This window comes from Globicephala melas, chromosome 3 (assembly GCF_963455315.2).
Source record: "Globicephala melas chromosome 3, mGloMel1.2, whole genome shotgun sequence".
Lineage (NCBI taxonomy): Eukaryota > Metazoa > Chordata > Mammalia > Artiodactyla > Delphinidae > Globicephala > Globicephala melas.
Genome location: NC_083316.1, coordinates 135,553,710 through 135,571,727, shown reverse-complemented (window position 1 = coordinate 135,571,727; position 18,018 = coordinate 135,553,710). Strand labels below are relative to the sequence as shown.

The window sequence follows — 18,018 nt, the reverse complement described above, 5'->3', positions numbered from 1 at the left end:
ATTCACAGATAAAGACAGAGAATTTGCTGCTACCGTATCTGCCTTACCAGACATACTAAAGAAGTCCTTTGGACTGAAAGGAGATGGTAAATTTTCATGAAGAAATGAAGATCATTAGAAATGGTAAATACATCAAAGGTTCTATAAATACGTTATTTTCTTTCTTCTTTTAATTTCTTTAAAAGGCAGAAAGATTTATAAGATAGTAATTACAACACTATATGGTTGGGTTTACAAAATATATTGATATATGATGATGGTAGCACAAAGGAGGGGGGAGGAAATGGAGCTATACTGAGGCGAAGTTTCTATTTTTTACTGGAACTACGTAGCATTAAAGTAGACTGTAATAAGATGCGTAATGTAAACCATAGAGCAACCACTAGGAAACTTTGGCTAAGAAACAGATGGTTAAAAAATCAGAAGTATTAAAATGATACACTAAAAAAATTAACACAAAAGAAGGCAGTGAAAGAAACAGGAATAAAAAAGACAAGAGAGGGGCTTCCCTGGTGGTGCAGTGGTTGAGAGTCCGCCTGCCGATGCAGGGGACGCGGGTTCGTGCCCCGGTCCGGGAGGATCCCACATGCCGCGGAGCGGCTGGGCCCGTGAGCCATGGCCACCGAGCCTGCGCGTCCGGAGCCTGTGCTCCACAACGGGAGAGGCCACAACAGTGAGAGGCCCGTGTACTGCAAAAAAAAAAAAAAAAAAAAAAAGACAAGAGACATGCAGAAGACAAAATGGCTGATATAAGTATAACCATGTCAACAGCACAATGTGAATGGACTAAACACTCTAACCAAACAGCAGAGACTGTCAGACTGGAATCAAGAAGATCCAACCATATGCTATCTATAAGACACACTTTAGATTCAAAGACACAAATAGGGTGAAAATAAAAGGATGTAAAAAATATATCATGCAAACAGTTAACCATAAAAGAAAGAGTAGCTGTCTTAGTCAGTTTGGGCTGCTATCAACAAAAATACCAAAGACTGGTGGCTTATAACCAACAAACATTCTGGAGGCTGGAAGTCTAAGATCAAGGGACTGGCAGATTCACTGTCTGGTGAAGGCCTGCTTCCTGGATCATAGGGGTATTCTCACCATAGCCTCACATGCCAGAATGGTCAAGGGAGCTCTCTTTGATCTCTTATATTAGGGCACTAATCCCATTTATGAGTGCTCTACCCTCATGACCTAATAATTTCCCAAAGGCTCCATCTCTTAATATCATCACATTGGGAGTTAGTTTTTAAGATGTAAATTTTGGGAGGATTAAAACATTTAGTCTATAGCAATGCCTATAGAAGTATGAGACAAAATAGTTTTTAAAAAAAGAGATATTGCTAGAGCAAAAAAGGAACATTTCATGACGATAAAGGAGTCAATAACTCAAGAAAATATAACAGCTATAAATGTATATGCACTTAACGGCAGTTACAAAATACACAAAGAGGACAAACTGCCAGAACCTCAGAAACTTCCCATGTGCCCCTTCCAAATCTGTAATACCCTCTCTCTCACCCCAAGCTCATATCCCCAGGCAAACACTCAATTTGTTCTTCATAAATTAACCTGAAGGATAATTTATGGATTATTGACTGAGGTTAGCATAATTCTAAAAATTTGTAATATTCATTATGCTTTTTTTTTTTTTTTTTGCGGTACGTGGGCCTCTTGACTGTTGTGGCCTCTCCCGTTGCGGAGCACAGGCTCCGGACGCGCAGGCTCAGCGGCCATGGCTCATGGGCCCAGTCGCTCCGCGGCATGTGGGATCCTCCCGGACCGGGGCACGAACCCGTGTCCCCTGCATCGGCAGGCGAACTCCCAACCACTGCGCCACCAGGGAAGCCCGACAGGTACTATTATTATCCCACTTTACATCAAGTTAAATGATGGAGCTAGGACAGATCTGTCTAACCTTTTATGCTTTTAACCACAAGACTATATTTTCTTCCACAGGTATGGAAATAAAGAATTGTTCACAGGAGGAAGTAACTGAGCAAGGCACAGGAACTGCTATAAAAAGGTAATAAGCACAGAGCTTATATGTTTCACTGTCCTAAAGAAAAACTGACTTTAAATTCCCTTGCTACCAAGAATTAGGGCACTTGAAAAGAAGATGACACTGCTCTAGAACATGTCATCAAGTCCCAGAGATCTGATGTTTAGTCATTTTGAGGTAGAGGTTTATGTTAAAAATAAACCTCTACCTCACTGAATCAGGGACTTGCACCACAGGTCTTGGGTTATTCTTCTATAGTTAATCCAAGGCCATTTTTCACTGAGTTAGCAAAATGGATTCCTTGCAGAGGGATGAATTCAATCTGCAAGTGTTTAAAACTTATTCTTTGCCTTTACAAATACAGGGATGCCCGGGATCTTTTATTTTATTATGTTTTCCAGGAAATTATTTTCTTGTGTCATTGGGTAAAAGAAATTCACATGTTTTCCCAGGTGGCTGCTGAAGATGGTGGAGGGGCAGGTCCTGCTGCTCAATGGCCGAGGCCATCTCCTGGGCCACCTGGCGACCATCGTGGCCGAGCAGGTGCTTCTGGGTCAAAAGGTGGTGGCTGTGCGCCGTGAGGGCATCAACACTTCTGGCAATTTCTACAGAAACAAGTGGAAGTACCTGGCCTTCCTCCGCAAGCGTATGAACAGCAACCCCTCCCGCGGCCCCTACCACTTCCGAGCCCCCAGCCGCATCTTCGGGCAGACAGTGCGAGGCATGCTGCCCCACAAGACCAAGCGAGACCAGGCCACTCTGGACCGCCTCAAGATGTTTGAAGGGTTCCCGCCAGCCTATGACAAGAAAAAGCGTCTGGCGGTTCCCGCTGCCCTCAAGGTTGTGCGCCTGACGCCCACGCGGAAGTCTGCCTACCTAGGGCGCCTGGCTCATGAGGTTGGCTGGAAGTACCAGGCAGTAACAGCTGCCCTGGGGGAGAAGAGAAAGGAGAAGGCCAAGATCCATTACCGGAAAAAGAAGCAGGTCACGAGGCTACGGAAGCAGGCCGAAAAGAACATAGAGAAGAAAACTGACAAATTCACAGAGGTCCTCAAGACCCATGGATTCCTAGTCTGAGCCCAATAAAACTGTTTATTCTTCATGCTTGGCCTGGCCTGCCCTTCCTCCATCGCCACCCTAGGATGTGGGGGACCCCCAGGGGCTGCCATCCAGGTGCCACAGGCAGCCTGGGGCTTAGAAGACTGGATATAGCGAAGGGGCCTTAGCCACTCCTGTTTAAGAAAGGCCTTTTTAAAAACTTTTAAAAAGTTATAAGGGCTGTGCAGGCGTAATTTGCCTGTGACCTGTTCATTCATGAGAGTTTTAGGACATGGGCAGCTGGAACAACCAGTGCTGTCCTAATACCGGCAAAAGTGAGCTGGAAGACCTAATTGGAAGGGACCCCCCGTATCGCTTACAGGGAGTCTGTTTAAGCTTCCCACGTGGTCGGATACTATACTCTGCAGCTGTTAAGATGTGAGAGAATGCTTTGGCAGCATGAGTCTGGGGTTCTAAAAGGTGTTTATGGAAGGGAAGTACAGCCCAAGGGGTCACAGGCATAGCCCTTGTGTTAGTCTTCCCTATATTTTGTGAGCCAAACTAATAACTAATAATTTATTTTTAAAGAAAAGAAATTCACATGACATGGGGAACAGTACTTTCTTAAAGATGAAAGTATTGAAATATATCACAGAAAACCATCTCAACTGCATGCTTCTTACTTCTATACTAATCAATTCTCCAGTTATTTTGAAATTTTATTACCACACAAATCTCTGGTGTCCCAGTCTGAGTCTAAATGAGGTTCTCTGTTTTGACAAATAATGCCACTATAAACTAAGTTAGGTTTTAAATGATTATCTGACAAACAGGAAGAAGGTAAGCATTTCGGAAAGGATACAAACTTGGTCTTAGTTGATACTAAAATTTAACTAGATCACTGAGGCAAAGATGGACTTTTAAAAACAGCGCTGGGAGAAGTTGGTAGTCATTTGTAAAAAGATAAAATTAGATTGCTATGTCACACCATACACAAGAATAAACGCTAAGTGGATTGCAGACCTAAATGTAAAAAGTGAACCCATATAAGTACTAGAAAAAAACAGGTGAATTCCTTTTTAAGCTTAGTTGTTGGAATGGCTTTCTGTGACTCAAAATCCTAGAGAACTCCAACTGATATAACTTTAAATACTGGCGTAACCTGGCAAAAATGTCAGGTGTTCAACCATTCCCTTATCAATCATAAAACAACCACTCTCCACCAGAGACCCACTCAATGAAGTGGCTGGCTAGGGATATTCCCTATACTTTAGGTCAGTGAACACAACATAAACACACTTGACTTGGAACTTAAAAGTGTATATCCCTTCTATCATTATTTCATTATTAAATGATAAAAATTTGCACTTGCAAAAAATTTTTTACATTAAAAAAAATCTTCTCTTAACACGTTACTGACCGGGGGATTTTTGCAGAAAGTAACGCCTGTGGCCAGCAATTTGTTATGTAAGTGAACACTGAAACAGCCACATTTGAGTAAGTATCAACAAATTTTTGCACTTTATTTGAAACTTTGTACATGTCTTACTAAAGCATTCTAATATTTTGTTAGCGCGCGATAGGCAGTATAGCAGGCACCTCTGTGTAGGGGAACAGAACATCTATTACAAATATACCGGGTTTCACTGCACTTTCCCCTGGAAGAGCAGACTCTACACTTTCTGGAAGCATTTTTCTTTTTTCAGTCCTGTGGGTATTATTTCCTCTAGAATATGTTCTTTTATTTTACCTGATAGTCGACAAGGTGGATATTTGCGGGGGGCTCTTTTAGAAATGCCACAAGAAGGACTAGGTGCGGGACCACCACTACATTCAACAGCATGGTCAGTTACCCATTCCCTAGCTACTGCTAACAAAAATTGCTTGTAAGTCATTTCATTCTGTGCATTAAAGCTACAATAAATCTTAAACGCATTAAATAAACCACAATTACTCAAAGAGAAACCCACTTTCTTATACCATTTTCAAGTTTTCTGGAAGATACTGAAGTTTGCCAGATATGGATCAGGCTGATCAACTCCTTTATTTATTATACTCTGATATACAAGTGGGCTTAGTTATCTGATAGCCAGTCCTCCTGTCTTCCTTTCCTGTAGATGCCATGGAGGCGTCATGAATAGTTGTCACCATGTAGACTAACCTCTTGTCTTTCCATAGAAGAATCACTTCTCCCTTCAGTAAGAATGTCATTTCTCCCCTCTAGGTTTTTAGATATCTCCTTTAATTGGTTTGGTAGACCACGATTCTCTCTTATAGCCTCAAAAACTCTGGTTTTATTTTTCAACAATATTTCAGATGTGGACACACTGTTGTAAATCCCAAGGTTGCATATATACCCAGTTTCACTTTCCCTAACCATGCTGACCAGAATTCCATTATTTTGTAAGTTTTCTGGGATTACAGGTTTTGAATCTGCATCATCCTCTCCACTTTCATCGCCTCATCAAGTGATAGCTCTTGTTTGGGTATATAGATTGACTGGAACTTTGGTAGAAAATAATCCAAGAGAGGTTTAACTTTTGAAATTCTGTCTGCAGGAAGTGGAGTTTCCGAGGTATCGTTAAAGTGAAGAAACGTCATTATTTGTTCGAACCTTCTTCTCATCATAATCTTTGGAAAGATAGGTATTTCATGTTAAGGGATCAGTCGACCAATATTCTTTCCAGTGTGACTTTCTTATTTGTCCCATCAAAATTATTAATTCAAGAAACTTCTTCATGTCACTATTGGTCACATCAGTCCATTTTAAAGCCTCATCATACTTTTATATGATTTTTCATTCTGTTGGTGATTCAAGTTTGTTTGAGAAGCGACCAACTCGAAAAAGTCATCACCAAAAATTGTTATTTCACTAACACTTTGTGGGTGGTTATATTTAATAGTTACACCTGACACACCTGTAAAGTCTTCTAATTTTCGTGAAATGTTGTCTTCAATCCACTCTCCTGTAGAAGCAAAGGAGCATTCTCCAGCACCGTAAGTTTCATGTTCACTTTCCGTGTTAGAATCAATCACTAAGGTTTTTTCTCTTTTTATTGGTCTAATACTCACATCCTCTGAATCAGAACTATACTCTGAAGAACTATCATCTTCTGAGACACTAGTATATATGTCGCTCGGACAATCAGAGAAAGTATCTGCATAAAATTCACTGAAAAATTCTTCTTCATTCAAAACTTCACGATGCGTCATTTTAGAAAATATTATGGTAATAAACTTGCATTTATAATATACACAAGGTTGGAACAAAAACCTAACGGAGGAAAATGTGAATGATAACGGCAATCATAAGTTGTGTAATGAACCCTTGATCAACTTAAGCTCTAACAACTTAGCATGGTGATATTAATTAACTGTATCATTCTCTAAAAACATATTGATACGTCTCTGGTCAATAACATTCAGGTTACAAAAACGTATTAATATGTCTCTGGTCAATAATGTGTTAATTAAATAATTCTACAGTGACCATGTGTTTAATAGACAACGGAGAAAAACAAGAGGTTCACATCAGCAAGTTAACTTCCATACTGTAACTCTATCAGCAGCTATCTGCTTCCCCCTGCAGCTTTGTAAAGTAACTGCTACAAAATAAAACTTGGCACAAACTTAGTCAAGCACAGTAAGCAGAGATCAATCACACCTGGGTAAAAAGGATGATTAAAAAAAGCTACACACTTGCTAAAAGGCTGGAAAGTGGAAGCCTATGCAATAAAACTTTCTGCTTCAGTCCTATTTAGGTGGGATAAGGAAACCTCAAACTGAAAGGCCTAGGGACACCAGTCCTACAAATTATTCTGAAGGGAATTCTTTATCATTAAAAAGGGAACAAAAGCTTCAGTTTTGTTTTCTTTGAAATCTGACATCACTTGCCTTACAGATATAGACACACTTGCTCTTTCCACAAGTCATTTTTACTAGTCCACTAGGAGTTTGGAGGGAGAATCTCCAGATTTTGGTTATAGTTAGAACCTGACTCTCATTAAGTCTTACCCTTCTGAGGAAAGATGACTGATATTGAAAATACTTCCTTGTTTCTTAACTCAGAAAATCCCATCTCCCAAAACTCAATTTAACAGAAATAAATTTTCTTATTTTGGTACTGCTTAAATTCTGCCCAACAACTCTTTCTTTAAGTTTTTTAGACCTTGAGCACAGATCTGGGTAAAAGAAAATATCCTATTATTAAGCTCTTCTGATGCTGGATGGAGTCACTATACAGGTTAATCAATACTTCTTGTTTTGGAAGCTTAGTCATCTGTGTCCATCTAGCCCTCTGTCTCCCAAAGTGTGGCCACAGTTCTACCTGAACCAAAATGACCTGGGAGATAAGCAACAAGGATTTACCGTATAGCACAGGGAATTATATTCAATATCTTGTAATAACCTATAATGGAATATAATCAAGAAAAAATATAAATCATTCTGCTGTATACCTGAAACTAACACAATATGTAAATCAACTATACTTCAATTAAAAAAACCAAAAAAACCTGAGGATGCTTATTAACAAAGTAGATGCCACCTCACAAGTCTGTGGTATCAAACGCTTCTGAGGGCTTTGCATGTTTAGTAAGTTTCCTGTGATTCTTAGACACAATTAAGTTTGAGAACCACTGATCTACACAGAGAGATCTTCCTTATTAATAAACACCGGAAACACTGAATGCCACTTTAACTTCTCCATCAGCAGATAACTTCCAAATGTTTTAGGGTAAAACAACCCTTACTTCCCCTGGTTTAAACTCAGAATCAGAAATCTAAGGTCCCTTCCTTAGAGACTGTCATACAGAGTGAAGTCAGAAAGAGAAAAACAAATATTGTATATTAACGCATATATGTGGAATCTAGAAAAATGGTACAGATGAACCTGTTTGCAAGGTAGAAATGAGACACAGATGTAGAGAACAAACATATGGACACCAAGGAGGGAAAGCTGGGGGTGGGTGGTGGTGGTGGTGGTGGTGGTGGTGGGGGTGGGTGGTGGTGGGGGTGGGGGTGGTGGTGGGGGTGGTGGGGGTGGTGGGATGAATTGGGAGATTGGGATTGACATATATACACTAATATGTATAAAGTAGATAACTAATAAGAACCTGCTGTATAAAAAAATTAAATTAAAAAAAAAATCTAAGGTCCCTTCCAGTTCTTAAATTCTAGGATTTTATTTAATCACTTGCCAATAGTATTCATTAAACTCAATGCTGGTAAACTCTAAGAAATTGGTAAATATGGCAACCTTAGTTCAAAAGGATGCCCATTAAGGGAAACAAATCAGAAAGGGTTTTCTCATAAGGTTAACAGAATATGCAGGCCACTATAGAAAAGTTACTGAAAACTTTCTGGAAGCAACCAAGAGAATTGTTCCCTGCAAACATGTCCATTGTTACAACACTGATAAGATTATGAAAATATTGCAATGAGGCAGGAGAAACATGGAAATCAAAAGGATTATGTGGGATTTAAGAAAAATGAGAGCGACGGGGGAAAGACTGATATAGAACTTTGGCACTAAACCAATACTTCAATAATGGCTCCTGTTTAAAGACTACACAGGCTTAAAGGAAAAAACAATCCTTTACAGTTTCAGAACCTAAGGAAAACGTTTTAAAATCCCAGAAACCATATGTTGTGAGCCCACGCTCACCAAGCAACAGACTTTTGTATCTATTACTTAACTGGATCTACGCATTTGTAAATGAACACTATGTGCCGACAACTGGCACCAGGGAGCAAATCCATTAAAAGGACGAAATCTGCATTTGGGCTTACAAATAAAAAAGCTTTTTCATTTGCAAGCAAGAATTAAATCACCAGAGCCCTGACGAACTCCAAGTCCCTCCATCATCTCCATATTTGTAAAGGGCATCACCAGCTACCCAGTAGCCAAAGCCAAGAAATCAAGCTTATTTCTCACTCCAGCCCTCCCAACTGAATCCAGTATGTCTCGTCAACTCCACTTCCAAAATGCAGCCTGAAATCATTCACTTACCTTCACTCGATCCACAGTTCAAGCTACCATCATCTTCGCCCAGCTCGCCATGTTAGGCCCTAGCTGGTCCCCGTGCTCCACTCTGCCCCCATCCCCTGCGTTCTCTGCACAACCACCAGAATACTCTTAATAAGATGGAAATAACTTTCATCTTTCCGCTGGCTTAACTACCCATCTGTTTCCTACTGCACTTGGAAAAAAATTCAAATCCCTTACCATGGCTCACAAAGTGTTCCATCATCAGACCCTCTCTTATTTCATCCCCCGATTCTCTTCCTTAATCACTATGCTCCCACTAATGGCCCTTCCACTCCTTGCATGCCAAGAATACAGCCACACCTGTAGGGTCTTTATACTAACTGCTCCCCTTCTATGGAATATTTTCCTCTCAGATACACATTTGACTCCTTTTCCCGTCCAAGTCTTTCCCGAAATGGCACCTCCCCAGAGAGGCCTTTCCTGACCAACCAATTTTAAGTAGTCCTGCCCACGGTTCCAACTCCCATGCCTACTTCACTTCATCTTATCATTCCCCCCACCCCACCCATACCAACTAGAATATACATATGAGAGATGTGTGTCTTATTCACCACTGTATTCCTAAGTGCCTCAAACAATGCCTGGCATGTGGAAGAAATGCAAACATTTCTTGAATAAATGAATGATAAAATCTCTGTAATTTGTAAGACCAATTACTGGCCCTCATGGGAGAGAGAAAACATTATTCAGCTATTTAATGAAGGAAGACTATGTGCAAGGCCCCATGACAGTGGTCCTCAAACTTTAGTGCGTGCACAAGAATGAGAGAATTTATACGTGAGGCATAAGAACCCCATTTTGACAAGCAGCCCACAAAAGATGATTCTCTTACATCAATATCACCACAATGCAGTATATTCCATAGGTCCCCAAACTATAAGCATCTTTGTATCAGAATATTATTATAGCAATAATTCTCATCTGCTACCAGATATGTCTTCCTCAGCCAAGCCTTTAAGAATCACTTATTTGGGGCTTCCCTGGTGGCGCAGTGGTTGAGAATCTGCCTGCCAATGCAGGGGACATGGGTTCGAGCCCTGTTTGGGAAGATCCGACTATGCCACGGAGCAACTAGGCCCGTGAGCCACAACTACTGAGCCTGCGCATCTGGAGCCTGTGCTCCTCAACAAGAGAGGCTGCGACAGTGAGAGGCCTGCGCACCGTGATGAAGAGTAGCCCCTGCTTGCCGCAACTAGAGAAAGCTCTCGCACAGAAACGAAGACCCAACACAGCCAAAAATAAATAAATAAATTTAAAAAAAAGAATCACTTATTTGCTTTGCAGATCTAGTACATCTCAAATGTAAGCTAAAATCCTATTCCTCTAGGTAGTCATAGCTACATTTAAGGTTTCACAAACAGTTAAGATTGCTGCTGAAACAAACACACACATAGTGCTTTCCTTAAGAGATTTTGCCAGTTTTAAATGAATCTTAACTGCCTTCCTCCTCTGTTACTCTTGATCTGCTGAGAACTGGCACCCTCTTGAGCCTGGATCATCTTCTCAGCCACAGGGCAAGTCAAGTCAGCTTGAATAACAGACTTTAGCTTTTTTTTTTTCTCTTTCTTTTTTGCGGTACGCGGGCCTCTCACTGCTGTGGCCTCTCCCGTTGCGGAGCACAGGCTCCAGACGCACAGGCCCAGCGGCCATGGCTCACGGGCCCAGCAGCTCCGCGGCATGTGGGATCTTCCCGGACCAGGGCACGAACCCGTGTCCCCTGCATCAGCAGGTGGACTCTCAACCACTGCGCCACCAGGGAAGCCCCAGACTTTAGCTATTAATACTTGATACATTTAGTAATACATATATCCTATGATAGCATATCTTTCCCAAATCCTCGAAGGTCAGCTTTATGTGCTTTTTTCTTTAGTAGAAAGTCCACCCTGGTTGTAAAGAATCAAGTTTTTATTTATATTCTCAAATTGGAATAACTTTTATTGTTGTTGATCATAAATGTAATACATGCTTACCATAAAAAAAGCAAACATTACAAAATTATATTAAATATAAATGAAAACTTCCCAATAATCACACCCTTTAGAGCTACTCACTTTTTATAATTTGGTGTATATCCTGCCAAACTTTCATGTATAAACATATTTTCACACAGGTTTTTAACGTAAAAGGAATCATCACTGACTGTTCCATAACCCTCTATAAAGAGAAAACACCTGGGTGTCTCCTCTACTCTCAACACTCACTCTGAACACTTCTGTGACCAAATGTGTAGGAGTTTCTCCCCCACACCAAGCAACTCCAGCTCTGCAGTGGACTCCAGCCAATGTCCTACACTTTAACTCAATTCTGACACTATCTGCCTAGAGATAGGGTCAGACCCCACAGGTTAAGCACTGAGTTCCACAAGACTGGCTCCATCCTCACTTCAGATACCAACTGCAAGTCCAGGCTGTCATTTCTACTTTTTTTGGTCTGTTTATATATTTTTTCTTTTTTTCCTGTAGTTGATGTACAATATTATATGTTACATAAAAGGTGTACAATATTATATGTTACATAAAAGGTGTACAACATAGTTATCCACAAGTTTTTAAGATTATACCCCATTTATAATTATTATAAAATTTTGCCTATATTCCCTGTGTTGCACAACATATCCCCGTAGCTTATTTATTTTGCATATAGTAATTTGGACCTCTTAATCCACTACTCCTATCTTGCTCCTCCCTCCTTCCCCTCCCCAATGGTAACCACTAATTTGTTTCCTGTATCTGTGAGTCTGTTTCTTTTTTGTTATATTCACTAGTTTGTTTTACTTTTTAGATGCCACATATAAGTGATATCATACAGTATTTGTCTTTGTCTGACTTCTTTCACTTAGCCTAATGCCCTCCAAGTCCATCCATGTTGTTGCAGTCACCTCTGCTTTTGACCCATGGGCTATAAGTTGGCGGCTTCCACGACCACCTCCTCAGGTTCAATTAATTTGCTAGAGGGGCTCACAGAACTCAGGAAAGCAGTTTACTTATTAGGTTACCACTTTACTATAAAGGATATAACTCAGGAACAGTCAGATGGAAGAGATGTATAAGGCAAGGTATGTGGGAAGGGGCACTGAGCCTCCATGCCCTATGGATGTGCACCCTCCCACCACCTATATGTGTTCACCAACTACGAAGCTCTCTGAACCCAATCCTTTGGGTTTTTTATGGAGGCTTCATTAAGTAAGCATGATTGATTAATCACTGGTCATTAGTGATTACTGGTCATTAGTGATTAACTCAACCTTCAGCCCCTCTCCCTTCCCCAGAGATGGGGATGGAGTGGGGTGAGGCTGAGAGCTCCAAACTCTGACAACTAGACCTCATCCTTAGGGGCTTTCCAAAAGTCATCGCATTAACATTAACTCAGGTGTGGTTGAAAGAGGCTTGTTATGAGTAACAAAATGAACCTTTATCTCTTTCCACCTAGGAAATCCCACAGGTTTTAGGAACTCTGTGCCAGGAACTGGACAAACACCAAATACATGTTTATTATAAATCATATTATCACACCTGCTTATTAAGACATTTAACATTCAGGCATTACTCCATGCCAATACTAATATTTATCTCTTTAATGACTACATTGTACACTACCACATAAATATGCCAAAAATGTTTAAAGTAATACCCTCTGTTCAACATTAGTTCTAGTTTTCTAAAATTTCTAAAATTATGAATGATCCTGCAATGTATCTTTATATATACACCTATACATATTTTTAATAACTTCCTTAAAATAAGTGACTAGAAGAGAATCAGGTTTAAAGCTGTACTGTCTAATATGGTACTCACTAGGCACGTGTGACCACTTAAATTAACTGAAATAAAAAATTTAAAAATTCATTTTATCAGCTGTACTAGCTACATTTCAACTGCTCAACAGCCAGATGACTTAAAATGTGGCAGCCAATGGCCGGTGGCTACCATTACTGGACAGTGTAGATACAGAACACTCCCATCATTGCAAAAGGTTCCACTGGTAGCCCTGATCTAGAGAAATGTTCATATAAAAATTTGATATCTGTACCCCATAGAAATGATGTAGCAATCCAAACTCCCAATATCAGTACATGAATTCCTACCTCCTCTTCTTGTCAACATCAGATCAATGTTCTGATCTGAGAGATGAGACATGTTTTAATTTGCATTTAAAAATTATTAGTGAGGCTGAAAGTCTGCACATTTTGTGGCCATTTGTGTTTATTTTTGTTGTTGAATTATCTGAACTTTGTCTACTTTAAAAGAATCAAGCTTAAACATATCCTTTTCCCAATGACCCATAAAACCAAACCTTATGTGCAGCAAAGAGACATTTCTTCATCTGTTTCGCTGGTTTCCTAATATTAATTTCACAAAGATATTTATTAAAGCAGCATAAAAATAGCTAGTACTACAATTGGGGTGAGTTACCCAGGTGTACACAGTTGTCAAAACTCACTGAGCGGGACTTCCCTGGTGGCATAGTGGTTAAGAATCCGCCTGCCAATGCAGAGGACATGAGTTCGAGCCCTGGTCTGGGAAGATCCCACATGCCACGGAGCAACTAAGTCCATGTGCCACAACTACTGAGCCTGCGCGCCTAGAACCCGTGCTCCGCAACAAGAGAAGCCTGCGCACCGCAACGAAGAGTAGCTCCCACTCACTGCAACTAGAGAAAGCCTGCACGCAGTCACAAAAGACCCAACGCAGCGCCACCCCGCAAAAAAAAAAAAAATAAACAAAAAACTCACTGAGCTGTACACATCAGAGCTTAAACAATTTCACAACATGTAAATTATACCTTAATTTTTATAATGGGAATGGAGAGCAGAGTATGTAACATTTTGAGGCAAACCACTCAACTGTCAAACCGATGGCAATCCTCTATATCAGGGCAAAATATATTAAAGTATTAGAAAAGCATTGCTAACATTTTAACATAGAAGTTTTGTCAATGTTTCTAAAAAGCCTGCACCAGTGATGTGAAAGCTGAACCAAACACTCACTTTCTGGAAAATCATTGCCCTGATGTTACTGTACGGTACTTGATTTAATTTTCCGAGCCATTTCTGGTGAGGTCGTTCATGAACTGGGCTCATTTCTGCCCTTTATCCTTCTCTTCTGGTAGCACACACTAACACAAAAGCTAACATATGCATGTTAAAACCAACAGATTTGATCATGAAGAGTGCCTAAGGAAGGACACAGACAAGATGGTTTTCCTCACCTTCCACTACCTCCCCACTCCCATTCTTACACTGCACATTTACCATCTCAGTCCAGCACCAATCCATCATAACCTGTTCACTGAGTGAGCTCTTCAGAGGCATAAGCCACAAATCTCATTCACGTTCTTTGCAAACTCAGATATTACAGTAACTCTTCATGCGACCTTGCTTACGGGATCAGAAGGAAGGATATGTGGAGGACACTAAGCCTCTCCTTCCCAAAGTGAAGGCTTGCTCAGTTACTAAGCCCAGGGCAAAGTAGCAGGAAAGTATGCATTTTATTAGGACATCTGCTTTGTAGGAAGACAGCTGTTTTTGTTATTAAGTTCTACGTATTTTGGCTTTGGAATCAAGGAGATCTGGGTTTGAGAATCAGTTCTGCTATTTATTAGGTATGTGATTTCAGGCAAGTTACTGTACTACTCTAAGCTGTTCTCTTATAGGTTGTTAACAGTATATGTCATAGGCATGTTGTGAAGATTAAAACACAAGTAACATTTTAAGCTCAGTGGCTGGCACATTTCTGGTGTTTAACAAATGACAGCTACCATCACACACAATTCTGTTCCTCAAGAACGAACTGTAAATGACACAGGTCCCAGTCACTGCTCTCTGTAGCCAAATCATTACCACCAGGAAATCCAGGCAGTCTTTTTGCTAACAATGGATTAGCATAAACAAGCAGCATACCATAATTCTATAAAGTCTGACCAAAAAAATAGCCATTACAGGAATTTCAGCAGCCAACCATAGATCATTAAAAAAAGCTAAAAGGTATATATATATATATATATATATATATATATATATATGTTAGAAACAATTACACAAGATGAACGTAAGAACTCAAAGTTCACAGGAAAAAAAGGCAATTTCTTTGCTATGCAGACACACTCAATGCTGCCCCACCATGCCACTGATTTATCTCAGATCCATCACTACTAAAACAACAAACATACAGATGGGCAAGTCACTCTTTACCACAAATGAAGCAGTCTATGATAGAGCATCAGTCATATTTATTCACTTTAAAAAGCAGTTTACATGACAGATCATGCACAATAAACAAAACACTTACCTTTTTCTCTTCATCTGGCATGTTTTTTTCCAGTTCCATTAGGTATTCTTCATCTAGTTCAGAAGAATTCACATCATTATCAGGTTTGTTCTCAACCTTGCCCACTCCTGGCTCTTCCTTCTCAAATGAGGCACTTGCATCATGAAAGCACTCCTCTTCTTCTTGGTCCTCCTGGGGATGGGCCTCAACATCGCTAAGCAGCTTGCTCTGGGAATGGTGATCTTTGGCATTAGACACTGGAGGGTCAACACGCTCTGCTTCCTGGAGCTCTGTTACTTTCAAACCATTGAACAGATCCTCTGGAACCCTACAGTTTTCTGACTTCTCCCCCATGCTGAATCAGTGAGGGAGGTGAAGCTGAAACTCTGGGAAAGAGAAAACATGTTAGGTAATGGTATCTATCTATCAAATCCTACCTATCACACCTAAACAAACTTCTGCATCAAAGCCCAAATCACACCCTAACTTCCTTTCACTGGAACTAATGCATTTATATATTCATATATAAAGGGCATCATACGCCCATAAATAATGCCAAATGTAATTTTAACTGATTCCCTTTTCAGAACTTCTTATAAGCAACGAGACACCGATTTTAATGTGGTTCTTCCACTTTCCACTGCTCTCAGTTTGTCGGGGTAGCAAAAAATAGGCAGAAGCGAAAACAATGGCAAGAAAAATGAAGCGTCTCTAATAATTTTTATTCAGAACGAATAGCCAGATCATAAATAAGGAACCACGGCCTGTCTTTCCAGCACCACCACACGAAGCTCAAAAATAAGTTTCTGTTGGAGCTAAAAATACAATCCGTGCCAAAAGAATCATCATCAACTTCCCCCACATGCGTGTGGTAGAGCCAACGCAGGTTATAGTGGGAGGCCCTGGCTCAGGTGGCCCTAATCAGCATTCCCGAGGGGGTCAGAATCAGCCACGAAAAGCGTGGCTCTCAACCCTGGCTGCACAACGTTAACACCTGGGACGCTTTAGCAAGTTCTGCTGCCCAGATCTTATATTCCAGATTCTGATTTGTTGCTCTGGCGTGGAGCCAGGGCACCTGTATCTTTAAAAAGGCATCCGAGGTGATTCTCACGTGCAGCCAATTGAGAACGAGTGCTGTAGAAGCTGAGTCAGATCGTCAGCACCGCCGCCCCTCCGGTCGCAGTAAAATCACGCCAACGACCCTTGTGTTGCGACAAGAACCCGAATTCGCTCCAGCTCGTCCCAAGAAAACTTAAAACAGCACGATTTTATTACGGAGACTTTGCCTCCACAGCAACGTTTTGTTTCTCCCCGCTCCCAGGTCTAGTGGAAAAACACAGGGGTTTGAGGCCTCAGAGTTGTGGGGGCCTCAGGCCCCCATAGGGCCACCCCACCCTTCCTTCTCAAAGGTTCGTCCCGTAGCTGTGTCCCTCACCGCTAAGAAAAGAGACCTGTGGGGCTACTCACAGCTTCACAGCTCCTCTCGTCCTCACCTTCTTCGCCTCTGAGATCCTCTACTTCCGCTCAGTCAGATGCTCTTCCGTCGGCGCTGACCAATAGCGTCGCTGTTGGCAAAGCATCCTGGGAAATGTAGTAAAACCTCAGGGTGACAGGGCGTTGCTGTCGCTGTGTGACGTCATTGTCCGGGCTTAAATATGAGCGACGGTTACCGTCTTGGGTTACGGCAAGAGTCCGCGCTACTACGCACTGCAGGAAAAAAAGGAAAAGCGAAAGGCTGTTTCTATGATGTTCCTTTTACACCTCCGTTACGACCTCTTTCATGTCAGCTATGCTGTGTATAGTAGCATGAACCTGAAGCATGAACCTTGTCCAGAAATAAAGTTTTCCCTCTTATGTTTCTCAAAGTGTGTCTTTCAAGGGGTCTACCGCTAGATAAAAACAGTGTTGACAATAATACTAAGTTGTTATCTCCTTTTTCCATACTCCTTCTTTCATGAACGTACAATGGATTTTTCTAAAGGTTATGTGTCCTGTGATAGTGCAATGAACTGAACGCAGAAGGAGTGATGAGACTCCAGATGTCTTCTATTAAGGCAGAGGTTAGCAAAACTGTAAAACAATGCCACTCTTCTCACTATATATATTTTTTTGTTTTGGAAAACACAGTATCTATAAAAAGGTTATTTATGTTGCATATAATGGGTGTATTGTTATCTTAATGGACAAATTAACATAAGAATGTTTTCATTTCTACTAGTAAATATTGATAGGTATAACTCACATAAACAAAAGCTTTTTGTGGTCCTCAATAATATTCGAGAGTGTTAAGTGGTCCTGGAACCAGAAGTGAACTGTTGGCCTATACATTCATTCAAGAAATGTTTACTAAATGTTTATTAGACCCCAAGCATTGCCCACTAGGAATACAGAATTGAGATATCCCTTAAGGTAGCCAGACATGTTACCAGCAAGAACAGCAGGGTATTAGTTAGTTTTCTATAATTCACAGAATCTATTGCAGAGATAGCTGGGAGGGACTTTTTCCAGAAGGATATCAAATTTATTTCTTCAATTTATGTCTAAATGAGGTTATGCATACAGTTATATTTTTGTGTAAATGAAAAGCTTTAATATACTGAAAGTAAACATTAAAAATATATCAGAATTTTGGAAACCTTTTAATATTTCTTAATTTT

At 40.6% G+C, this 18,018-nt stretch overlaps 1 protein-coding gene and 1 pseudogene across 2 annotated transcripts in view; one reads left to right on the top strand and one right to left on the bottom strand.

Annotated features, from left to right (window-relative positions):
- The window catches only part of TTC1 (tetratricopeptide repeat domain 1), a 73,330-nt gene that overhangs the window by 36,231 nt on the left and 19,081 nt on the right, over nucleotides 1-18,018 (bottom strand). Inside the window, exons 2-3 of one of the 2 annotated variants that reach the window (XM_030841233.3) lie at nucleotides 16,855-17,068; nucleotides 15,383-15,747 (exon numbers count right to left, since the gene is read on the bottom strand). In XM_030841233.3, the coding sequence (XP_030697093.1) occupies nucleotides 15,383-15,715 (333 nt within the window). In that variant the 5' untranslated portion in view covers nucleotides 15,716-15,747; nucleotides 16,855-17,068. Of the gene's footprint in view, nucleotides 1-15,382; nucleotides 15,748-16,828; nucleotides 17,069-18,018 lie in introns of both variants that reach the window. The other variant, XM_030841232.3, reaches the window with a different exon arrangement.
- Nucleotides 2,474-3,085, top strand: LOC115844279 (large ribosomal subunit protein uL13 pseudogene; annotated as a pseudogene).